Source organism: Hippopotamus amphibius, chromosome 7 (assembly GCF_030028045.1).
Source record: "Hippopotamus amphibius kiboko isolate mHipAmp2 chromosome 7, mHipAmp2.hap2, whole genome shotgun sequence".
Lineage (NCBI taxonomy): Eukaryota > Metazoa > Chordata > Mammalia > Artiodactyla > Hippopotamidae > Hippopotamus > Hippopotamus amphibius.
In genome coordinates, this window is record NC_080192.1 from 9,139,900 (window position 1) to 9,165,938 (window position 26,039).

The following is a 26,039-nucleotide window of genomic DNA, read 5'->3' on the forward strand; positions in this document are numbered from 1 at the left end:
CTCACAGCCACACCAACCCACACGCCAAGAACCAGGCTCACATCAGGAAGAGTGGGGGCTGCACAACAGCCTGGCCGCCACCCACGGTCACCCTTTCCAGGTGTGCAACGACCTGGAGGGACGCTGGACAACCCGGCGCTCTCCCCTCGGGCTGTGAGCCGGCAGCACCAGGTCCAGTTAGGAGGCTGGGTCTGCATCCCAGCTCTGCCGCTCCCCGGCCTGGTGAGCTGGCGCTTCCAGCTGCTGAGCAGGGCAGGAGGCGGCAGCCACCTCCCCGGGCCGCCGTGAGTTACACGAGACATGAGTAAAAGACTATTAACACCACGACATATAATACCACCCTTTATTATTTCTTTACTGCAGTAAAAAAGTGATACTATTTCTAGAGACCAAACAGCATCACAGAGACATTCTCAGAAGAGAATTCCCTTTGTGACTGATTTTAAATCTGCTCACCTGCACAACAGAGATGGCTTCGTAGTGGAGGGGGTTAGGGCCCTCTGCTGAGATCTGCTTTTCCTCTGCTCACGCCACAGCTCCCTTTGGAAACCGGGGCCACACTGGGCCCTGCCCTGCCACAGGGAAACGTACTCCTGGACCACAGAGCCAACAGGGGACCTTGCAACTGGCCTTTGACTTTTCAGAGTCCAAGCACGCTGGAGGCCTCACAGCGGCCAGTTCCTGCTGAGCGGCGCCTGGGGCATCACGGGGCAGAGGCTACGGCAAGAATCCAGGGGGGCCTCAGAGGCTGACGCACAGGTTTGAGTTCTGCTCCACCACCGACTCACCAGGTGAGTCTCCTGGGCCTGCTTCCCCCGCTGAAAACACAAAGGGCAACTCCAGCTGACAGCCCTGCTGGCACCCCCTCCCCACTGAAGGCAGAGGACATGCATGAAATGGTCTAACTCTGGGCCTGGGATGGCCCGATCCTGCCCCTAAGTGTCTGTAAAAACAGTGCACGTCTCCAAAGCCCTCGACCGCCCAGAGCAGCTGGTCTCCCAAGAACCTCTTCCCTTTTGGAACCATTTTCCACTGTTCTCTGTTTCCACTGAGCCCCTGGGCCTGACCTAAGACCTGACTGTCTGGCAGACACTTGCAGTCAGTGGTAAAGATGGCAATCTTAATGGCTCCCCAACCTGGGGCGCTCCCCAGCTCCCGGAGGGAAAAAGAGCAGGGCCAGCTCACCCCGATTCAGGGCCTCCCCACTCCTGGAGGGGCCTGACAAGAGCAGTCACTGGCTCGCTCAGTCCGGGCACATCCTCACCTCTCCACACGGCTCTGGGGAGCCAGCCCGGCCCAGCCTACCCACTCCGGGCTCCGGGACCAGTGGGCTCCGGGACCAGTGCTCCTCTTGGATCAGTTCCCTCCTATTCCTTTCCACCTGACTGCCCCCTTTGCAGCCATCCCAGTCCCCCTGAGCCCAGGCAGGCCCAGGGACGGGGACCAGGGATGGGTGCAGGCCTCGAAGGCAGAGACGCCAACTGGGGTTCCACTCTGGAGGCCGGAGAAGGAAGGTGGGAACCACACCCCAGTAGTGAGGGGGGCACTAGCAGTGACCACAGGCTCTTCCGGGGGAGGTGGTGGTGGGAGGGGGTGGCCTTGAGAAAGCGGTGGCTGCCGGCCTGTGGCATGCAGGGCCCCGCTCAGCGGGCTCGTTGGTCTGCTGCACGGTGACCCCGTTCTGAGAAACGGCGATGGTCCTGGCTGAGGCTGCCCAACGAACGGCCTCCAGGCCCCCGTGCAGCTGCCACGACAAGGGTCCGGTCTGTGATGGTGCAATCTGAGAGAACACTCTCTACAGCACTGCAGGCTGTGGGGTAAGAGCATGATGCAGGCTGAGGACTGGGCCCCCAGCCCCTGCGGCCCAAGCAAACGGCAGGAAAAGGCCCATCCTGCCTGGAGCTGGGCGTGGTCCCCAGGCAAGGTCCTGCCCGGGCTGCACTCCGCGGCCGGGCTACGGAGCCGTCACCGCACTCTGCTCGCCGTGGTCCACGCTCCAGAGGCGGTAGAACTCCGCAAAGTCCACGTAGGGATCGACGCGGCCATCCTCGCCAGGTGGGAGGGAGTGGGCGGGCCGGGAGCGGAAGAGGCCGCCGTCCGAGCTGGAGCTGCTGCTCTGGGTGTGCGTGTTGGTGGACTGCAGGGTCAAGGTCGGGCTCTGGCTGTGGGTGCAACAGGGGCAAGTCAGTCACGGGCCTTCGCGTCTGCCTGGGGACACAGAGGCGCTCGCCTCAGCCAGCCCCTCAGGGCACAGGCCTCTGTGATCAAGGCCAGCCCAGCCAGAGGTTCACGGGAGCAGATGAAAAGTCAAATATGTTTTTGAAGCGCTAGCTGTATGTGGCTATTTAAGTTAACTAGAATTAAATAAAATGGACCCCTCACGTCCCCGCTCAGCAGTCACGCGTGGCTCGTGGCTGCGGCGAGGATGCAGAACGTGCCGCCGCCCTCCGAGCCGTGCGGAGCTGGATGCCATCCACTCCAACCTCTCCGAATCCACCCTGGTCTAAACCCCACTGATCAAAGGCAGGCCAGGGCTCCTCTTCCAGAAAACCTCCTTACTCCCTCCCCCACGCTCCTCTCACAGGCTGGGTGGGGACCAGCCCCCATGTTCCCAGAGCTCCCCAGGCACCCACCCTCTGTCACAGAGCATGTAACATCTGAGAATGACCTGCTAGCCCACCATCCCGCCAACTCCCAGCACTGCCCAGCACTCAGCACCGGGCCAGCCCGGGGGGCTCCACTGAGCTCCAGTGCGGGATGGGGGGAAGGGGCTCTTTAGGGACCTAGGGCGCTGGAGGCACAGGAGGCTGGTTCTCCTGCCTGGTCTGGGACAGCTGCTCTCACGCCCTGCCTTTGTGGACACAGCGGGTGGCTCCTCTGAGTAGCCCTGCGGGGGTGGGGCGGCCCCTCCAGCCCACAGTGGCAGCGGCAGCAGCCTGGGGGCAGGGAGCGCGAAAGGCCCCCTGCCAGGCAGAGGGAAACCCTCCAGGTGGCCCTTCCAACCGGCCAGATCCTGCGTGGGCTGGGTGTGGCATCTCTATTATTCTGTGCTGGGCTGGAATGTGGAAACCAGATCCCAGCCCCCTGGTGTGGCAAGGTTGGGGGGGGGGGGGATACGCTCCCCAGAAGTGGAGGAGGGGGGAGACACTAGACCTGTCAGGCAGGTCTGCCAGGAGGAGGGAGGAGGGGGCCTGCCCACCACACCCCCAGGCTCCAGACCCCCTGCGGCCTCCACCCCTCCCCCCAGCCTGAAACTAGAGAACTTACTTCAAAGCTAAAATCAGACACTTTAGTCAGAGAGCACTGGCTCTCACAAGCCAGCACAGGCCAAACAATGTCCCACAAGCATGGAAACCGTGGGGGAGGCCACCCAAATCACATACTCCAAGACGGGAGAAGAGGAAAGAACAAGAGGACAACCTTCCCATCACATGGAATCTAACACATGGCACCTGCAAGAAGAGCAGAGCAGCAGGCTGTCAGCATGAGCAGCCTGTCTCCACTGCCTCCCCTCGGGCTTCCGGGAGTGGCTGGAAAATGCAGTCCTGCTTCAGTGTCTAAGGAGGTCTCCCCAGGGATGGAGTTGGGGAATCTGAGAGGACCAAGACCCCAGTGCATCTCAGGGCGTCTCATCCAAGATTACTCAGCTGCAGGACGTGGCCCTACGGCCACTTCGGTCCAGGGACCAAGGGCTGTCCCCAGGAAGCAGGCCTGAGATGGCTGGGGGGGTGGGGGTGGGGCGCTTACTTGGTGAGGGTGGGAGTGGCTTCGTCCAGGGTGGAAGCACTGTGGGCCCCGTTGACCAGCTGGCCCTGGGAGGGCATGACGAGGGACAGGGTCACGCTGGTCTTGCTGGTGCTCTGGGCGCTTGAGTAAGGCACGGATACGGGGTACACACGTCCTCCTGCGGCTTTGGGAGGAAGAGAGTGGTGGGCCACAGGGCACGCCTGGCGGGGAGCCCTGGGGTGGCAGGAACAGGGCTGCTCCAGGGCGTGAGAAGGCAGGTGGTGACCCGGCTCGACTCCCCTCGCTTGACCCTCTGCCCTTTGGGACAGCAAAAGAGTATCTGTGGCACAGACTCTTCCTGGCTGGGCAGGAGCCTCCTCTCGGCAGCAAAGCACCACTGGTGCTCAAAGCAGGGAGAGAAACAAGTGCTGAGCTGCCTCAACGAAAGGGTTACTGCCTGGCTTCCCACAGTGCTTTAACCCAAGGGCTAAGTATGCTTCTCGTTGAGGCTGGCCCAACAAAAACATGGCTGCAATAACAAGCTAGAGAAACTCCAGTAACCCTGGTGTCCGTGGGAGAACAAATCTAGCTGTGGATGCTCGAGTGCTAGGGCTTGCTTGTTTGAAAAAAGAAAAAGAAACACAGCCCCCAGGAATTGACGGTCTTGACACTAAAGCAGCACTGGTAGGGAGAACAAGAAAACAGTCACCTCTGTTCCTAGGCAACTTGACTTAGAATTAAAAAGATAGAGAGTAAAGCATCTCTCCCTCACCCAGCCTCGCGTAGGTCCCTTCCTTCTCGGGCCTCAGTCTCCCTTCAGTGAAAGGCTTGTTAATGAGGACGAAAGGAAACACATGGGGAGGTGGCTGGTGCACGGCAGGCACTGAGCCAGTGGCTGCCACCGTCCCGTAATGTGGCCCGTGGCGCTGCAAAGTGCTTCCCTCACGCTTAGGTCTTTCGGAGGAGGCTAGGGCAGGTGGTAATGGCCTCATTTCACAGATAAAAAGGGAAAAATAAGCGCAGCTCACAGAGCTTTAAAGTCAGGGCCCGGCCTGGAACTGCTCAAAGCCAGGCCCCCTGATTCCAGTCCACCCCAGGCGGCAAGGCCCGTGGCCTCAGCCGCTCTGCCCCCACCCCAGCCCCAGACGGTGGCCTCAGGCGCCTTCCTGTGCGCGGGCGCGAGGCTCACGTACCTGGGGCCGGTGAGGGTGCGGGCTGGCTCATCTCGCCCAGGGGGTAGCCAAAGTTCCGCACCAGCAAGGTCATGTCCTCGTGCCTTGGGCAGAACTTGGCACGCTCCCCGCCACTGGCGAAGGTGTCACTGTGGATACGCTTCACCCGGTCCACCACGGCCTGGGCCACCGCATCCAGGGAAGTCTGCTTGGCGAACTCCGTGTCAATCATGGCGGCGATCTCCTGGGGGCGGGGGGAGCACAAACCTGGTGAGGATCAAGGGGGCCCGGGGAGTGTAAGCCACACCCTCCCAGCCTCATCAGGACACTGAGAGGTCGCCAGCCGAGCAAGCGGACGTCCCCGCCAGCCACGCCTGCCATCTGAGCTTCTCGAGGTACTCGGGATAATGCTTCTGGAAACGTCTCATTAGAAAAGATGCGGCCTTGTGATTTCTCTGTTTGGCTTCCACACACCAAAAAAAGGGGGAAAACATCCACCTCACTGCATTACAATGAGGATTAAATAACATAACGGATGTGCGGGCACTTCGGAGACTTTTACTAAAAAGCCCAGTACAAATCGTCATCATGAAGCTTCCTTTCCCGGAACAAACTTATTGTAGGAGATGATACGCTGATTTTGTCAGAAATTGAGGCTACAGGATGAAGACAGAGTCCCTGCCCTCAGAGAAGTTGGCTCTCCAGTGTATACCAGAACCTAGCAGAAGCCACTGGATAATCTTAGTGCAAAGACAAAAGAAAAAAAAAAATCACATTGATGAGAAGATAAACGATATGAAGACAAAACCCTCTACGTGATGGCTGGACACGGTCTCCTAGAAGTAGGAGGGCAGGGGCAGGTAACAGGAAATGACCTGGGCCCAGTGTGGGCGGGGCTCAGCTCCATCACGGACCAGCTGTGTCACCTCAGGCAAGACCCTGAACTCTGTGAGCCCCAAGTTCCCTAGCTTGACATGGCAGTGAGCCCCTGCCCCTACTATGTTACAAGGCTACTGGAAGGAATGAGATAAAATAGGTGAAAGCCTTGAAGTATTAGAAGACAGGCACCTAAGACTTTCCCTCATTATTTTTAATTAGGACAGTGCAGAAAAGGTTACCTTCCTACCAGAATCACAGATGGAAGGAGAAACACAAGCTGAACTTATGTGACCGACCCAGCAAGCTCAAGTCAGGTAAAGGCAGCTTCCCTCCAAGATCATCCCTGAAGTGATTGCCTTGAAGTTCCACTTCAGTGACAACCATCTGACACGTGGACTCCAAGGTGTAGGAAAAAGCGGCAGCTTCCCTCTGGCTGAGAACCTGTGTCTACCACGTCCGGCCCTCACCACAACCCCACAAAGATAGATGTCATCATCCCCATCTTAGAAACAAGGAACAAACTGTAAGTCATCCGCAGCTCAAAGAGGGAAGTGAAGAAGGTAGTGGAGCGGGACTTGGGCGGGCCGCAGGACTCCTTGGCTGGCGCTCTGTGTACCAGGCTGTACCCCTGCTGGGCTTTCCTCCATGTCCCACGCAGGCCCTTCCCGGACAGACTCCAGAGCCACGCGTGCCTGTGGAAATTCACTTCCCTCACCCTCTTCCCTTAGGCTTTGCTCAGGGCCCTGGGGACTGACACTGCTTCAAGCCCAGACCAGCAAAGCTTTTGGGTAGGATGGGTGTTCTTGGAACTCTGGGCTTTTTCTTCCCCCAACTTTGAACCCAGAGAAGATGTCTGGTGAAAGCATTTGAGAATCAGAGCTCTAGGGGAGCACGCCACTCTGCAGCCTGGCCAGCCACGCTCTGCTCAGGCCCAGCTCACCTGGTTGGCCTGCCCAGGCCCGTGGGCTGCCTCCAGGGCCTTGTACAGCCCCTCGGACATCAGCACCAGGAAGCCAGTCACCCCATCCAGGGGCTGCGCACCGTGGATCTCGGGCTCCGCAATGATGGGCTTCGACTTGGCAGCACTGTGGGAAGAGGGGAGGGGAAGCTGTGCTTGGAATGGCCCCCCGGGGACATTTATCCTGGTAAGAAGACTCTACACCAAGAATGTAAAATAAAACACACATCTGACAAGAGGAAAAGAAATAGAAGAGAGAAAATCAGAAAAACAGACCTGTCTTTTGAGGACAGCTGTTAAAATAAAGCTCAGAGGATCAGGAAAGCCACTGGGCAGCTGGGGTCAGAACGGCCAAGGTCAAATGCCCAATCCTGGCCCCACTCTGCATCTCCCGTCCACAGAGCCGGGGGGTGGCAGGGGGAGGATGGGACAGCAAGAGGGACAGGTTCTCTTTTAAAAGCCCACTCCTCTTGGGCTCCTCCAAGCTGACCCAGGCCCCACATACACTTCAGCTGCAGACGGCCCATGAACTGACGCACCATCAGAGCTGGTCAATGTCAGAAGTTCCAACGTGTGCACGTGCACACAGGGCAAGGATAAGATGTTCCTGACAACAGGATTTGAAAGAGTGAGGCTGGAAACATCCTGAGGGTCCATCAGTGGGGGGCGTTAGGTGAGTGCTGACAGCTACACGCTGGAATCCTAGCAGCTGTTACCAAGAATGCTGCCGGCCTCCACTGTAGGTGTGCAGGAATGGAGGGGTGAGGTGCACAACACTGGGCACGGAATGCTAGCATCTGTGGGTGTTTTGAAAAAGAAACTTGATCCCTTCCCACCCCCAACACACACAACACACACACACACAACACACACACACACATGGGTATACGCGCGTGTGCACAGAAACTCTGGGGCAGGATACCTCAGAAACTAGCAGCTTCTGAGGAAGGAGTCTGGGATTGGGGTGGGAGGAAGATCACTTTTCACTGCACATCCTGAGCACTGTTTGAATGGTTTTAAACCACAGATGTACCTTCCCATAAAGTAAACAGAACCCTACAAATCAGAGACAAAAGTTCCAAATGTAATTATTTAAACCTTGTGAGGGTAAGGAGTTGTAACACGTGTTTTCTAAAACACAAGATGGGTATCTCTCTCTCTCTCTCTCTCTCTCACACACACATACACACAATCAGTGTTCTCACATACAGGGTCGCCACGGTTCAGGACATGAGCTCTGAATTCAGGCTGCCTGGGTTGAAGTCTTGCCTAAGCCCACTGTTAGCCCTGGGACCAGGCAGGCTACCTGCTGTCTGCATGTGTCAGTTTCTTCATAGGAAAATACCTTTGGGACAGTAACAGCACCCACCTCATAGGGCCTGAGGACCGAATGAGAATGAACGTAAAAAACTGTGCGTGGGCTTGGATGAAGGCTCACATTACTATCATCGCCCGTTTGCTACGAGCACTGGGTGGCACCCAAAAGGGACAATCTGGGACCCCTACCCTGTCCCCTTCAAGACAACACCAACCAACAGGCTTTTGGTCTGTCTCTCTCCGCACCAGGCAGCTCATGGCAACTCTGGTCTCTCCTGCCAGGCCCTGTGACACTGGTTGCTGCCCTCGGCTTTGGCCCAGCTCCCCAACTTGACCCCCTGATGGCCTAGCTCTACAGGACCCCAACTCCTGGCCTGCTGGGTTCAGGGCCCGCCCCACACCTCTCTGGGAGGACGAAAGAATCTCCTTGGACTCCAAACTATCTCAACTGTTTCTTTTGTCCCTGGAGCCTAAAACCTGCATCTGCCCCAGGCCTCTGGTCTTACAAACCAACGGGAGCAGCTGGGCCGGCTGCGTACCTGAGTAGGTCGATGTCAGTGTAGCCGTATTTGACCTTGTAATCCCCGATGCGCCTGGTGCTCTCCTGCCCACAGATGACCCCCACTTGCTTGATCTTTCCTGCATCCAAACCTACCAGAGGGAGAACAACACGATAACCCCAGAGCTCGTTCATAAAGAAGAACCAAAAGAAGGGGATACAGACATATCCACAAAGACAAGGCAACTGGACCCACTGAACAGGAAGTGAAGTCACAGCAGGGCGCCCTGGAGGGCAGTTAACCTGAAGTTCCCCAGTATCCTCGGGCCCCATCCCCATCAGAACACCCCTGGCTCAGAGTCCTCCCCCATGGGAGATCAGATCCAGCCCTGCCCAGCCTGGCTCCCTCTGCAGCCTGTGCTCACAGGAAAGGGAGGGGGTGGCCACGGGGGCGGCTGGAGCCCCAGGACTCCTTTGGCCTCTCAGTCTCCACCAATAACAGCGCGTACCAGAAACTCTTGGAAGCATTTTGCACGTAGTAACTCTTTCAATCCTCACAACACCCTGAGGTGTTACTATTATTCTCATTACAGAGAAGGGGAAACTGAGGCACAGAAAACTTGAGTAAACTCCAAAATCACTAACTAGTAAGTGGCAGAGCTGGGATACAACCCCAGGCAGGCTGGTCCCAAGCCTAAGGTCATGGCCCATCCACTTCACGCCTCTCTACACAGCCACCAGAAGGCACAGCGTGAGCCACCGGGGTCAAGCCCCACCCCCCAGAGCCCTCAGCCCGCACCCCCCCACTCACCCAGCTGTGAGAGCCGGAAGAGCTCATCCTCATTCTCTGTGGTGTGGTCCACGTTCAGCTGTGTCACCTGCAGACCATCCACTGTGGATTTGCATAAAAGCGCACGGTTCGTACCTGCAGCAGAATTTGAACAGCTGAACAAAGACTGAGTGCAGAGCGAAGAACAGGACATGTTGAGAAAAGAGGGAGAGAAAAGGATTTCCATCTCACACATGGAAATCCTGGAAATGAGCACAGAAAATAAGCTCAGACCACTGGAGCCAGTCACCAGTCAGGGAGTGCTGACGACATTGAGGAATTAGGTTAAACTTTCCCAGGGTCACCCGAGGATGATGACCCTGAGTTTAATAAGAGACCTTCTCTCTAAGGAGCCATGCTGCAGTGTTCACAGATAGCATGGGCCAGTGTCTGCGTCTGCGTCACAGCAATGTGGGGACAGACGGCAGTAGCTGAAACGAGACTGGCCGGGGGCGTGACGTGGGGGCTGTGGGGTGGGCACACGGAAGTTCACTAAATGCTCTTCACTCTGTTTTTCTGGTTTTGAATTTTTTGCCGTAACGAAATCTTAAGGAAAGAAGGAAAAGAAGAGGGACCATATCACTGGGGTCTCTCCAGAGCCCCTGCAGTATTCTGCACCCTGGGGGCACCGCCTTCTTGGGCTCCCACACGGCCCTCCTTGGCTTACGAATCCAAACGTCCCTGTGACCCCTCACCCTCCAGCCCACACCCAGCCCATCTTGCCGCCCTTCATGCCAAGTGAATCTTGCACAGACAGGCAACCTCTTCCAGAAGAGGAAGCCACTAAGGTAGCCCAGAGAGGGGACTTAAGCCAGGACGCTTGCCTCCCAGAAGGTACTTCAAATGCCCCAGGCTGGGACTGAGACATCTTGTGGAGTAATGGGAAACACTCAGTGGCCTCAGGACACTCGAACTGTTGGTCTTCTGTGTCTGGGAAGCAAACTGCCCAAAGGACACAGGGATCCCGAGGCGGGCCTTCTCCCCCCGCCCTCCCGCCCCGGGACAGGCAGGCGGCTCACCGACATTGGCGACATAGAGCCTGTTGTTGAGAAGGACCGCCACGACGGCCATAGCTCCTCCTGAAATCTCCTTCTCCAATGTCTTGAGTCTTTCGAGGATCTTCTGATACTGAGGAAGCAGCTGGTGCTGAGGGACACCCTAGAAGCCGTCATCGGGGGTCAGAGCAGGCCAGGGCCTTGGAGACCATCTCACCAACCTCCCCTCCCTTAAACAGCGAGCATCTGAGGCCCAGCCGGGAGGGAAGCTGGCTGCAGCTTCTTTCAGGAAAGCCAGGAGTGACCCAACTTGTCCCGCTGGCCTTGCAGGTGCCTGCCCATGATGTGAGCAGGCAGGTGATAAGGCCTGCACAGATTCGGGCTAAGGACCAACCCGGAAGGAGCTTCTCTCACACTCCGGCCCCCCTGGGGTGGAGCCTCCGAGTATGGCTGCTTGAGGCCAGCCAAGGAGGGCCCTAGGAGGGCAGACCCGTCACCACCTGCATCCTATCAGGAACTGTCCCCCTAACGCCTGCTGCACTGGCCCAGCTGTGTCAGTGGCTTGGGAGGGACATGGCAGGTGAGTCCTTGCTCCTAGCAAAGCCAGGCCTTGACCCGCTTCTCCTGGGGCACAGGGTGGGGGCGTTACCTCAGGCAGCTGGGACTGGAGGCTTGCCTTCTCTGCCAATGCGTCATCGATGGACTCCAGGAAGCTCCTCTCCACCACATCGAAGGCCTGGAGGCCGAGGACAGGAGGCAAAGGCCAGTTCAAACACCACTGTCACCAGATGCTGAAAGGCCCACTATTAACAGCAACAAGCTGCATCAACTGCACGTCACCGTCACCGTGTGATGGGGCTTCACACAGGGCACCCCCAGGCACTGCGACTCCTGCAGAGCAAGGTTTGATAAAAATGGCCTGGTGGGGCTGGTGCCTTCCAGGCGGCACTGCAGAGCGACCAGAGAGGCGGGACCCGGCAGAGAGTCCCGCTTGGAGTCAGGCCACCTAGCGGTCAACGCCAGCTCTGCACTTGCCGGCCGGGCAGCCTCGGCTTCCTCATCGATGAAACAGAGGAGTGTTCTGAGGGTAACTGAGAGAATCCAATCTGAGCACCCAGCGCCTGGCTCAGAGTAAGTCTAGGTCAGCGACAGCTAGTGTTATCGCCACATCCTGAGGGCCCCTCAACACAGGTCACACTGCCACCTTTCCCAGGGGCACCAGCAGAGAATCACTGTCACTGGGCCCTGGGGCTGTGGAGGGTGCTGGGGCCCTTAGGTGCCGAGGCAGGAAAATGGCTGGGAACACTGTTTTCCAGGAACAGGAATCCACCCTTCTCATCTAAATCTAAGTGCCTCTGGACTTGCTTTCAAAAGGAGATGCCAGGAGGAAAAACCCCAGAACAGCAGCAAGCAGAAACGCAGAACTGGCAAACGAGCCCCAGCCAACCAGGAGGGAGGAGGCAGGCCCGGGAGCCCACAGCGACTAGAGGCTGGGCGCCTGAGCCCCACAGAGGGAGAGGGGTCACCCTGAATGACCTTGTTTCTACTAGGGCTCAGCAACTGCCACCACACCCCTGGGTCCAAGAGGACTCCATAATCCCCCTCTGCAGGAGTATCTCGTCCAGAGCCAACCCTGCCAGTCACGGGGGAGGACCGGATCTGGCTGCCTGGCCCTGCGCCAGGGAAGTGGGGCATCCCTGCTGCTGGAAGAGGCTCCCAGAGCTGGTTCCTCTGCAGAGACAAGGAGCCGGCAGGGTCTTCAGACCAACCCCAGGCCAAGCCCATACTTGGCAGGTGCAGGGCCGAGTCCCAGGAACCTCGGTCACGGTCAGCCAGCCCGCGCCCCAGCACCTGCAGCAGCACCCGCCGCACGTCGGCCTCAGTGTGCTCCGCGCTGAGCTGGCCCAGCAGGAGCTCCGCCGACAGCCGCTGGGCCACGAAGTTGGTCACCCGGTTGCCATCGTAGCCATTGAAGACCCCGTACAGGAAGCAGTTGTTCTCACTCCTGATGGAGAGGGCAGGAGGCGGCCTGAGACCAGGGGCTCACAGAAGAGGGACACCAGCTCCAGAGTGAGGGGGAGGAGGGAAAGGCATTGGGGAGACGAAAGACACAGCAGCGGGACTTCCCTGGAGGCGCAGCGGTTAAGACTTCGCGCTCCCAATGCAGGAGGCCCAGGTGTGACCCCTGGTCAGGGAACTAGATCCCACATGCATACTGCAACGAAATGTTCGCGTGCCACAACTAAGGACCCCTCCTGCTGCAACTAAGACCCAGTGCAACCACATAAATTAGAAAGAAAAAAAGGAAGGAAGGAAGGAAGGAAGGAAGGAAGGAAGGAAGGAAGGAAGGAAGGAAGGAAGGAAGGAAAAAAAGACAGCAGTTGTGGCTTTGGGTGCCCACCTGGGTCCCCCACTTTGACCATCATTTCGCTCTGGCCATGACCTTCTGGGATGCCCCCTGACCCCCTGTAGCAGGCCCTCAGCTGGTCTGAGGCCTAGATGTGTAAGGGACAGAAGCAGACACCACCTCCTGTGGGCCACATCTCACTGGCAAGCCCCATGCAAAACAGCAGCAAAACTGCTTTTTCTTGCTTGCAAACCTACTTCTGATGTCCAGAAGAGTACTGTCAGCACCCTCACCTGAACTTGAGCCAGTTGTCCTCTGGTGGGTGGCTCTCGGTGCCCTTGCCATCAGCAGAGTAGCTGCGGTTGGAGGCTGAGCCAACCCCAGAGAGGTGGCAGAGAGGCAGGTCGTCCGTCCAGCTTGGCTGCTGCTCCTGGGAAGGACACCAGGAAACCAAGACACATTGCATTCTCGCCCAGGGCAGACCCCACTTCAACTTCTTTTCCTTCCCCAACAAAAACCTAGCAGGCCCACAGCCCTACCCAGAGGGTTTCACTTCCTCCTGGAAAATAATAATGCGTGTATGAACAAACACCTGCAGAGGGTTTGCAGGGTTTATGGCTAATCCACAAACTTCCCCAGGAAACCGGAAAAAGCCCCCAAGTGCAAGCCTCAGCAGCAGTCTCCAGCAGTGCGCGATGCTACAGAGCACGACTGAAACACACACACAAATGAAACAAACTCCTCATATAAAACTCTTTGGTGTTCCCCACCTCTTACGGCAATGGCTCAGTCTCCAATCCCATGGGCACCAGTTAAGACTGCAGATTTCCAGGCCCCTCCCACAGAATGTCTGATCCTGGTGCGGCTCAGGATATATGCGGTATAGGCAGCTCCTCCAGTGGACTTGATTCAAGCAACCCAGAACCACATCTTCAGAAAATGACCTGCAAGCTCAGGCTCAGTCACTTCCTGGCACTAGGGTCTCCACACCGTGATCCCATCTCCACCCTGGTGTATTCTCCCATCTGCCCTCCTGCCAAATGCTTCTCCACTAGTACCAAATGCTTGCAGTGCCCTGTCCACATCCCGCTCTTTCTCTCTGCATGGAATACCCTCCTTGTCCTTGTCTAATAATTCTCCATGTCCTTCAGGACTCTGGCTCAGGAGTTACCACCTCCAGGAAGCCTTCCTTCAGGAAGTCCCTCCCCAGGCTTGGTTGCCAGCCCTCTTGTGTATCCCCACTACACCTGGCCCCCCAACTCCTGCCTGTGTCTGACTTCCATTCTACCCCGTGGATCTCAAAGCAGGTTGTTCAGTACAACCACGACGGAGCTCTAAACACAAACACACACATATACACAGAGCTGTCCAGGCACCAGCCCAAACACAGAGTCTGAATTTCCTAAATCTCCTTGGGATGCACTCTGAGCACCTGCATTCTCTAAGCCCCAGAAATAACCCTGACACAAGGCCCAGGCGTGATCCACCTTCTCTCACTGAAAGCCTCCCCTACACCTGGCCCCCACCTGAGAGCCATGCCTGGTTCACAAAGGCATTCCCATGCCCACCATGTTGAACAGAGAAACTAAAACAACTGGGAAAATCAAAGTTCAACTGCAAGGAGAGTAAAATCTGGATTGAAAACTTTACTGAAAAATTAAACAACCATGAATAAGTGCATAACTTCTTACAAGTTAGCAGTAACAGTCCTCAAAAAAGGATGTGAAAACCACTTCAACAGGTTTTTGCAATCAAATATGCAAAACGCCTGTGGCAAATTTCGTCTTTTCGTTTATTTACATACTGACAGGGAGTGACTTTATGGCTTTTTTTTTCCATTTTAATTGCTTTTGTGCTGCATTTATTCCAGTGCTTTAGTTTGTGCTTTGCACCCTGGAGCAACTTCAGCAGGGTGTGGGAGTTTATTTTTATTTTTAAATTAGCATACAGTAAAACTGCCTTTCTGCTGGGCAGGTCTATGAATTTTAACACTCGTAGAGATTTGTGTAACCACCACCACAACTGAGATACAGAACAGCCCATCATCCCCAAACACATTCTTATGCTGCCCCTTTGAAACCACACCCTCCCCTAACTTCTGGCAACCACAGACTTGTGCCCCATCACTATGTGGTCTTTTCAACAATGCCATAAGTGAAATCATGCAGTGCATAACCTTTTTTTCCTTTTTACTGTGGTTAACACATATAACATAAACTTTATTATCTTAACCATTTTTTTAACCTTTTTTTGGGGGGGGGCATGCTGTGTGACCCACAAGGCATGTGGGATCTTAGTTCCCTGACCAGGGATTAAATCTGTGTCCCCTGCATTGGCAGTGCAGAATCTTAACCACTCGACTGCCAGGGAAGTGCCTTTAAACCATTTTTAAGTGTACATTTTACTGGTATTAAATATATTCACAATGTTGTAGAGCCATCACCACCATCCATCCCCATACCTCTTTTCATCTTATAAAACTGAAACTCTGTACCCATTAAACAAAAAAGCCCCATGCCCCCCTCCCTCCAGGCCCTGGCAACCACCACTGTACTCTAGGTCTTTAAGTACATAAACCTTTTGGGACTGGCTTCTCTCGCTCAGCATCATGCCTTTAAGATTCATCCAAATTGGTGCGGGCATCGACAGCTGGTCCCTTTCTACTGTAGAGCAGTATTCCATTGTATAGATATAGTACAGTTTATCCATTCAGCCACTGAAGGGCATTTGGGCTGTTTCCAGTTTTGGGCAATTATGAAGAGAGCTGTCATAAACACTCATGGAAGGTTTCTGTGTGAACATAACTTTTCATATCTCTAGGGTAAATACCTAGGAGTGAGACTGCTGTTGAATTTTATAAGAAACTGCCAAACTGTTTTCCAAAGCGGTGTACCATCTGCATACCACAGGTAAGGCACAAGAGTTCCAGTTGCTCCACATTCTCACCACTACATGGTTTTTTGTTTTTGTTTTTTTTTTTATTTAGATATTCTAAAAAGTGTGTCATGATATTTCATCACAGCTTTAATTTATATTTCCCTAACGGCTAATAATGACGTTGAGCATCTTTTCCTGTGCCTATTTGCCATCCACATATCTTCTTTGGTGAAGTGTCTGTCTAAGTCTCATGCCCATGTTTTAATTGGCTAGTTTTTCTTAACTGCTGAATTTTGAGAGTTCTTCATATATTTCGGATAAAAGTCTTTTTTGCATATGTGATCTGCAAATATTTTTCCCAGTCTGTAGCCTGCTATTTCATTCACTTACTAGTGTCTTTTGTAGAGCAAACGTTTTTAGTTTTGATGAAATCCATTTAATTATTTATTTTCTTTCATGGTTCATGCTTCTGATGTCATGTCTAAGAACTCTTTGCCCAGTCCCAAGTCAAGAGATCTTCTATCTTCTTTTAAAAGTGTTATAATTTTACATTTTAAATTTAGACCTGTTATGCATTTTGAGTTAATTTCTATATAAGGAGGGGGTTTAGGTCTTTCTTTTTTGGCAAATGGATGCCCAGTTTTTCCAATACTATTTGTTGAAGAGTATCCTTTCTCCATTGAATTACCTTTACACCTTTGTCGAAAATTAACTGGCCATATTTGTATGGGTCTATTTCTAGACTCTATTCTATTCCCTTGATCTATGTGTCTATCCCTCCACCAACTCAAGGCTCTTGATGACCATAGCTTTATAAATCTATATTTAAAATCTGCACTATAAAATTGGTTAATGTGATGCCTCTAACTTTATTCTTTTTCAAAATTGTTTCAGCTATTTTAGTTCCTTTACCTTTCCAAATAAATTTTTGAATCAGCTTGTCTGCATCTACAAAAAAATCCCACTGGGATTTTGACTGGAATTGTTTTAAATCTATAGATCAATGTGAGGAGATGTGACACCTTCACTATGTGGATCTTGCAATCCATCCACATGATATATGTCTTTAAACGTCCTTGTGTCTTCTTTAAACACTTTTTTAAAAAATTCACACAATCTCACCACAAGGGCTAAAAAGCTACCAATGCCTACTAGTAGCCTTTGACAACAGAAAATATGACTGAAACCTACTAATGGAAAAGGAACAACAATAAGCTGAAATTCTGCTCAGCTCCTGGTGATGCTGGGCTTTTAACTCTCTCAGGTCAAGCTACAGGGAAATAAAACAAACAGAAAACTGCTTCACAGTAAGACAAAACTGTTTCTAGCTCTAATCCTGACCTGTCTCATTTTAAAGCAACAAAATGTCTCTCTTCACGTAAGTGCGAACTTGAGTCTTTGGAATCCACATAGAACATTATGTGATGAGAGTATACAGTACTTGATTAATATATATATATTCATTCAACAAATGTTTACTGAACATTTACAACAGGCTGGCATTACTCCAGGTACTGTGGACACAGTGGGGAAAACCACCAAGGGTCCTTGCTTGCAATTTCCTTTCTAGGGAGAGAGACTTCAAACATGTTAAACAATAAACAAACAAGGCACTTTTAGACAGGGAAATGTGCTATGGAGAAAATACATCATGGTAAGGGGACAGTGACGGGGAGGGCTCTTTTAGATGAGCTGGTCACAAGAAACTTCTCTGGGGAGGTGACCTCTGAGACAGACCTGAATGATTACGGAGTAGTGGCCATTTCAGAAAGTGGAAAAGGAGCTTTCCAGGCAGAGAGAAAAGCAAATGCAAAGGTAGAGGTAGAAAATAAAATGAATTAGGTTTAAGGAAGCATGAGGCTGGCATAGCCTCTGTAGTGAGTAGTGGGGAGAGTGGCTTGCTCCTGTGTTCACACACATACATGCATGTGTGTGCCCACGTGGCGACAGTGTAAGGTCTTTTAGGCCACAGAAAGGAGTTCACTGCCAAGGAATTATTTTTCAAGAAACAGATGTTGCCAATCATCCTCTCTGTTTTAGATCTCATAAATATACCTCCATTACCAAAGACCTCACAAAGATCTCAAAGCAACCTGGCAAGTAAATTTTCAAAAGAAACTCCTTTTTCTAGGGTCTGTCTCCTGCCTCCAGCCGGGATGAAATTAAGCATAAGATTAAGCAGAGGCACAAAAGCATCTCCCTAATCAGGAATGTCCCTTGTCCTCCTGAAAAGATGGGCCAAGAAGCCAATATTCAGCACCCTGAAATGTCACAGCTGTTTTAAAGCATGGGAGAAGACATTTATACTTTCTAGAATCGCGTCTGTGACTAAAACTGAGATTAAGATGGACTGAACTCGTCCTCTAATATGAAATGAACAATGTGAATGTCACCCACGATGCAAAACCTGTCACCAACGCTGCAATCACAATGCTTCCTCTGCCATTATCTAACTCCCACAAGGGACAGAGACAGGCTTCCAGGGACTTGAATCTTTCCAACAAATTCATACTTTCCAGCAAAAAATAAATATTACCCAAGCAACTTATGGGCCCACTCGGCACTGAGAAATACACTATGAAAAAGACTAGTACCTTAGTCTTTCACAGGAAGGAAACGAACTCAAATGGATGACTGAGGAACCTGCCACATCAGTGTGTCGTGGCAGAGGAACAATTCATCTGAAAGTGCTTCATGACGGGAGCTCCCGACCCTGCTCTCAGGAGCGGGCTGACTGGCTGCTGCAGCCATGCCCAGCTGATGTGAGCACAGAAAGCTCCCTAAACCAGAAAGACTGTGTGTCTGACAGTGGTCAATCTACTTAATAAGCACCTTATTCTTTTTAATTAATTAATTAATTAATTAATTAATTATTGGCTGTGTTGGGTCTTCGTTGCTGCACATGGGCTTTCCCTAGTTGCAGTTAGCGGGGGCTACTTTTCATTGTGGTGCGCGGGCTCCTCATTGTGGTGGCCTCTCTTGTTGCAGAGCACGGGCTCTAGGCGCATGGGCTTCAGTAGTTGCAGCACATGGGCTCAACAGTTGTGGCTCACGGGCTTAGTCACTCTGCGGCATGTCGTATCCTCCTGGGGCAGGGATCGAACCTGTGTCCCCTGCATTGGCAGGCAGACTCTTAACCACAGCGCCACCTAGGAAGTCCCATAAGCACCTTATTCTTCAGAAAGTATTTACGCCTAGTGTCTGGATATTTCTACAAGGTTAAATACTTTTTTGGTAAAAACACATAAGGAAACAGTAACTGATGGATATTTTCTTACTGTGCCATTATATGTATATTTCAGTCAGTCCTAACACCAGCACTTACTTAGCCGGTGAACACAAGAGGCATTCTCATTAGGATCAAGAACACAGCAAGGATACCTGCAATCTCCATTACTAAACAATGAACTGGAGGTGTCAGCACATGCAATTAGACAAGAGAAAAGAAGGAAAGCATAAGACTTGGAAAAGACAGTTATTTCTATTTGCAGTTGATATGATAGTATTTGGAAACCCTAAAGAATAAATAATAAAACTATCTCAAATGAAATAAATCAGTAAGGTGGCGGAATACAAAATCAACACAAAAAATCAATAGCCTTCATACACTTAAAGAAAAGATGGGCATCTAGCCTCCATGTGAAAATTCCTACTTACTGTCAACTAAAGTAACAAAGCGTTCTTCCTCTGAAGTTCTCTTGAGTCAGTCCCCCACAACCACACTCCTGTAGAGGAGTTTTTTAAACCTAAATTGATATTAGTTGTATTATATATTTATATATATATATAAATTTATTTATTTATTTGGCTGTGTTGGGTCTTCATTGCTGCACACGGGCTTTCTCTAGTTGTGGCGAGGGGGGGCTACTCTTCATTGTGGTGTGCAGGCTCCTCATTGTGGTGGCCTCTCTTGTTGCAGAGCACGGACTCTAGGCGCATGGACTTCAGTAGTTGTGGCACAAGGGCTCAATAGTTGTGGCTCACGGGTTCTAGAGTGCAGGCTCAATAGCTGTGACGCATGGGCTTAGTTGCTCCGCGACATGTGGTATCTTCCTGGGGCAGGGATCGAACCTGCACTGGCAGGCAGATTCTTAACCACTGTGCCACCTAGGAAGTCCCTGGTTGTATTATATCTTAATGCTTTCATCTCAGCCTTTCAGCCTGTTGACATAGTTTTGAATCTCACCCCTTGACAGATTAACAATCTCACTCAGCTGTCTATCTTGTACAGATAAGGCCTGCTACAGAGTGTTCCAAATGATTTCTAAAAAACTGCAACCAGAACAAAAAGCGTGGGAAGCTAACCCACTTCTGACAGGAGGTGTCTGCACCAAACACAGAAGGGAAGTAACACCTCTGCCAAAGGTTTATGATACTTGAAAAGCCATATGTATTTCTGGAGCCTCAAATGAAGAGGCTGCTGACCCTAGAGGTACAGTCACAGAAACAAGCACACACTTTAAAGCAAACCAACTATTTATATATGAACCTTGCTGAGCAAAGTTCTCATTTCACATTGACAGTCTAAATAATGAGTTTCTAGCCAATCTGGCGTGCTATTTAAATAAAGAATAAGAAAAAATTACCCAAAGAGCATATTAAAAAATACCTATGGCGAGGCAGGGCCTCCCCCTTTCTGTCTTTCCAAGTCCTATCCCCCACCAAAGGCCCTGCTCAAATCTAACTGGTACGAGAGGCCCATGTTTCCCAAACCTCAACCATCCACTGACCATCTTCAACAAATTACCCATTTTATGTTCTTTATTCTGCCATTTTTTCTTTTATTCAAATGATTTCATTTTGAATGTAAATTTTTCAGTATTTTAAGTGGAAAACCATTATTACCTGCCAAATCTTGATGGTAATAAAAAAGGGAAACAAAATAAGGTTATTAAATTCTGGCTGAACTCAAGGCCTGCTGTACTCTGAGCTGAAGCCCTGTTCTCTCTGTTGAAAAAAAGGGAGATAGCAAGAATCAGAAAGGTGTTACATACATACTAGGACCAAACCAAGTTTATCTCCTGATATCATCAGAAAGTTTGAAAGAGAACTAAAAAGCAAATAACCTCCACATGTAAGGATGCATTTTGCACCGGCACACACCGAACCACCTCACTGAACGTGTCCCAGGTTCTGGGAAAATAATGCCGAAGGACACGAAGCCCCTTCCCTGAGAAACCCATCCCCGTGGCCCCACCGTGCACATTGGGCACATGCTCACTGGCCGTTAACTATCTGGCCTTGTGGCAACTCTCAGGTTGTAGCCTGGTACTGTTAACTGGCTGCTGTATTTCGCAGATTCAAAGACACGTATTTTCAATATTTTTAATATCTCTGAAGTTGGTGTGTTACAAGTTAATTTTTGACCCAATGACATATGGGCAATTCCTCAGATACTCATGAGTGGACAGCCTTCCGTAGAGTGCTGCCCCACAGCAGCTCAAACCTTCAATAAGAAGCCGCCAGAGAATTCCAGGAGGTGCTACCCGTGTGGGAGTGGCAGAGTAACTGGTCCTCCCTGATTTCAGCAGTGGCCCTGCAATCATTCTCACCCCGCTATGGTTGGGTAAGCTTCACTTGTATTCTCCCCCTTCTCTCCACCTCCATCAGGGATTCTTCGTATCAAGCATTCACTGCGGATCCTATTAAAACCCACCGACTGCCAACCCTCTTGCTTCCTCCTTCCATGTTTCTGGACAATTTTCGGAAAGGTCATGTATTTTCTATTCATACAAACCACCCACCTCTCCACCCCTGCACACACTGATGCATACTTTCTCCCACGCCTGCAAATGCCAGGTCTGCAGCACCAGCAGCAAGCGATGCTCAAGCGCCCAAACGTGAGTCATGAGAAGCTGAGAAGGGGGCATCTGAGCCGTGTAAACACATACAACAGTGAGCATGGCCCACTCAACTCTTTGATGGGTTATAGATTCATTTTTCACAAGAAAGAATCTATTCCAAAAAGCCTAATTTTGACCTGTGTGAGGGAGTTTCCAAAATTCATATTTTGGTATAAATTTCTCTAGTGATTCAACTGTATTTAACCTATTAAGAGCCTTACACCTTGTGCACATATATTTAAGCATTAGCCCCTCACGTCACCATGTCACATAAAAATAGTCCATAAAAGTCCCCACAGAGATTCAACTCAAACTCCTGGGCAGCAGAAGTGGACAAAAGCATGATTCCAAGTTCAGGCCACAGCCTGAATATCAAATTATAGCATGAAAAGGCCGAGTGTTTTTGTAGTGAAAGCACCCGGATTCCTTAGAGGCAAAAAGGAAGCTCAGAAAGGGAGAATAATGCCCCCAGGAAGATGGCTCTGGGCGGGGGCAGCAGTTCTTTCTCTCCAAAAAGCCTAAAACACCCCGACGCCTCCTGCCATCTCTATCTTTCTGAATGACCCCCTTTTCCTTCCCCGCTTCTCCGGGACCAACTCCATTCCTGGCCCCCACCTCTTTCACTAGGGTTTCCATCAAAGGTTCTCTATGTTTTCATCACAAATATAGTCCTAATACTTTCTTAAAGGGGCTACTAATAATTGTGCAGCTTACTGTGTGCTGGAGCAGATGGACCACATTCTGACGGCGTATGAGATGGTTATAGGTAATGGTCTAAAGGATGTTTTTATTTTAACGTTATGTGTTTATTTTAAAATATATTAGGAAAAAATATATGGCTAGGACCTGTGAAATCATAGATATAACTGCTCAGGAAAAACCTGACTTCAAGTTGACTTTTTTTTTATAATTAAGTAAATAATAGCTTAGACAAAATTAAACTCTTGACTCTCCCTGTTCCCAGGGCACACTCCTCCGGGGTCCCCACCTCAGTAAATGGCACGCTGTTGTTCCAACCAAAACCTGGTAGCCCTTCTGGACAATTCTTCCTCTGTCACACACCCCACATCTGATCCGTCAGCGAATACTATCAGCTCTTCCCCTCAAACACAGCAAGAACCGGGTACTTCTCATCACTCCTCTGCCATCACTCTGGCCAAGCCTCTGCCGTCTCACATCCAGACAACTGGAGCACCACGCAGCAGGTGCTTCTACTACTAGCACCACTCAAACGCCTGCCTCTGGAGGAAAGGCTCTTGCTCCAGCCACAAATCAGATCACTTCATGCCACTACTCAAATTCACCCAAGAGTTTCGCATGACACTTACCACAGAATCCAAAGCTCACATCTGGATCCACAAGGCTCCCTTGGACCTCGGCTTCTATTGCTCAGCCAACGCACTCCACTCCAGCCACGCTGGCCTCCCTGACACTCCCTGAACACGTGAACCTTTGCATCCCTGTTCCTTCAAGCAGGAGTACTCCCTTTCACATCGCCCACTTCATCTTACCAATTGTTCAACAGTCTTCCCAGACCACTCTGTCTAAAACATCATCCTTTCTGTGAACCCTGCCTGTTCTTTCTCCCAGCACCACCTATGTTACATTCTGGATATTATTATATCACATATAATCTGTACTTATTTCTGTTTCCTATCTCCCTCACTAGAACATAAGCTACATGCCTGCCACATACTGAGTACTCAGTGACATTTGAGGGAATGAACCGTAGGCCTTCATTCACAGCAGAACTGAAGGGGAGCTTCATGGCTGGAACGTAATCACACCAGGCCAGGAGTGTAACGTGTTCATTTAACACTAATAACACTCCTAGGAGTCCTCTCCAGCGGGGAATCCAAGGTTCAGGGATATTAAGTTAAAAAATCAAGGTTCGGAGATGTTAAATGACTTGCCCAAGGCTATACAGGAATTGTGAGCTGTTTTATCAGACTGTGAAGGGCCGAAGTTTTTTTTGAAGCTACTTCAAAAGCTTATTTTTTCTTCAAAAGACCTTTCAAGGCACTACACTGCCTGGGGACCAAAGGTGAAACTCCTCAGGACGATATTCCACAAAGCGCTCTGCCATCTAGTCCCCAGCAGTCCCTCCCAGCATCATGTCAGCAGATGCCCAGCCCCTCCTGCAAGCCTCCCCCGACCTGGTCAAATCAGGCCATCTGCAGCCCCTCAACACATTGACACTAGAGTGCCTTACACATCGTATTAGTGATACAGGCTTCTTCCCCCAAGCAGGACTGCAAATGCAGTGGGGGTGGACACCCGCCTTATTTATCTTCATATCCCCAGGCCCAGTAACTACAGACGAAAAGCCCAAACAGCCCACCTGCTGGATAGCAGTGTCTGAGCTACTCTCATGAGACTCTGGACAGTGGAGGGCAGGTCAAGCCTGGCACACCACATGGACACTTGGATACCCTGTGAGCAGAGATGGCTTGATCATCGTTAGAGTGGGGGGAGGCCTGGCATGGACACACCTGCCATTCCTTTGCTTTCATCACAATGCTACGTGCTTAAAGCTAACCACCCAACTTTAAAAGATTGCACACCACCCAGGAACACATTCTGGAGCTAGCAAAGCTTACCTCTGTCAAACCTGAGTCCCTTGGGCTCCATCACACTGAGAATGGAGAGAAGCCTATAGCCACTCTCCTCAGTAAGCCAAGTCAGCCTACAAGTTACCACTCCAGCATTTGCCACAACCCAGCCAGTATTTCTGGAATGTTTACTACACTGGGGACACTTACACAGGGGCCCTGCCCTCCTACAAAGCACAGGGCCAGACCTACCTAACCAACTCAAGGGTAAGGCCAATCTGCCAGGCAGTAGTAAAATAAAGGGGCAGCTAAAGGTGTGGAGGGGAGGAGAGCATTCACCACCGTGGAAAGCTGGGAACTGCTGTCCTGGAAGAGCAATTTCAAAGAGCGTCTACACAAAGCTTCTCATTAGATTACAGCAGTGACGGTCACCCCTTACCCTCTGGTTCCAATGCTTCAAGACTCCAAAGAGCAGGAGGGCCAAGGTCTGCTGCATCTTTGTAAGGTCAAGGCTGAGCACTGGGCCTGGCTTCAAATACTTTACTCATTATTTTATAAACAATTTACTGAATGCCTGGCACCTAGTGATGGTAGGTGCTGGTAACACTATTCAGTGCAGATCACAAACCCCTCTCTCCAAGTTCACCTTCCAGTACAGGAGGCAGACAAGTCCACAGGCAAGTACAGCAGATTGCCATGTCAGAGGAGGACCCAGGGGACCGGCAACCTGCCCTCAGTCCATGGGGCCAACATGCATGTGCATCTATGTGTACGTGTGTCAAAAGGATGCAGGCACTGGAAGACACCAGCGACTAACCCACGAGGGTCCAGACTTGGGGGGGATGGGGAGGGTCTCAAGGCAATCCTCCCACTGCCTGCTCTTACCTAACGGAGAAGGAAACTGAGGCTGATGGAAGCACAGTGAGTTACAGCCAGGACCAGAACACAGCCACTCCTTCCGTAAATTAGCCTAGAGATTAAGAGGGTTTCTGGAATCAGAATCCCTGATTTTAACCCTGCCTCTGCCACTTACCGGCTGTGTGGCCTTTGGCAAATGACCACCTCTCTGTGCCTCAGTTTCCTCATCTGTAAAACAGGAAGAATTACAGCACCTGTCTCACGGGGCTGTTATGGAAATTAAACTTGCAAATGCAAGGCCACTGGCACAAAGCCTGGGATTCAGTAAGCGATACACAAGCGGCTGCTGCTGTCATGATTATTATTATCGCACGACCTGCCCAGGGCGCGCGGTGGGCTCGCCGCCCCGGCTCTCTCGGCGGAGAGCCGTGCCGCCTCCAGAACGCCCCCACCCTCCACGCGCCCTGGACGCTCGCGGCCCCGGGACCGCGAACCCGAGCCCCAGACCGCCCGGCTGGCGCCCCCGGTCGGGAATGAGGGGGGCCGGCCCGGGGAAGGGGAGGGCGGCGGCCACACCCCGCCAGGGACGGGGAGGCGACCCAAAGGCGGAGAGGGAGCCGCGCCTGCACCCCACAGGCCCCCCCACCCCACCCCGGACTCCCAACCCCCAGCCCGAAGAGCGAGTGGGTTCCTTACACTCTGCAGCAGGCTCCTCCTCTGCGCCGCCATCTTGGAGGGACCCCCGCGGGCTCGCCCGCCTCCCGGCAGAGCAGGCGAGAAGGGCGGCTAGAGCGGCGCGAAGCCGGCCAGGAGGACCGCGCTGCCAGGGAGCATGCGCTTAGCGCCACCCCACGGCCGAAGTAGGATGCGGCGGTAGCGAAGGGAGTACGCAGGCGCGCTGTTTCGCCGTTTCTGCGGTAGAAGATAAAGGAAAGGCAGGCATCCTTTGGTGGTTGCCGCTCGTCCGTCTTTATTTGCGAGCTTTCTCCAGGAGCCGTTTTAGGTGGGGCTCCTAAGGCCCTGGATTAGGGTACTTTATGAGCACTGTGGGGGAGGGGGAGGGCGAATTATTCATTCACTCAACAAATGTTCATTGGGTGACGGTGCCTGGCCCTTTGGGGTGAAGCAGCAAGCAAGACAGGCCCTCAGAAAGCTAACATTTTGATTGGGGAGGGCAACGCTTACAT

The 26,039-nt window shown here is 51.9% G+C and overlaps 1 protein-coding gene across 1 annotated transcript; it reads right to left on the reverse strand.

Moving 5' to 3' along the window:
• Positions 1–342: 342 nt before the first annotated feature.
• TAB1 (TGF-beta activated kinase 1 (MAP3K7) binding protein 1) lies at positions 343–25,627 on the reverse strand. Its single transcript, XM_057741122.1, has 11 exons — positions 25,549–25,627; positions 13,016–13,152; positions 12,227–12,380; positions 11,025–11,111; positions 10,400–10,538; positions 9,363–9,476; positions 8,592–8,703; positions 6,718–6,862; positions 4,920–5,142; positions 3,748–3,910; positions 343–2,162 (listed from the first exon to the last, which is right to left on the reverse strand). Exons 1-11 carry the CDS (start codon positions 25,579–25,581, stop codon positions 1,955–1,957), a joined length of 1,515 nt encoding a protein of 504 aa, XP_057597105.1. The 5' UTR covers positions 25,582–25,627; the 3' UTR covers positions 343–1,954.
• Positions 25,628–26,039: the final 412 nt, after the last annotated feature.

Bases quoted from the DNA above. Each gene is read 5' to 3' on its own strand.
- TAB1 (XM_057741122.1), bottom strand. From the start codon at position 25,581: ATGGCGGCGCAGAGGAGGAGCCTGCTGCAGAGT. The intron at 13,153-25,548 runs GTAAGGAACCCA...TGTCCTTCCCAG, and splicing joins GGAGGAGCCTGCTGCAGAGT to GAGCAGCAGCCAAGCTGGAC. The intron at 9,477-10,399 runs GTGAGCCGCCTG...ATTCTGCTGCAG, and splicing joins GCTCTATGTCGCCAATGTCG to GTACGAACCGTGCGCTTTTA.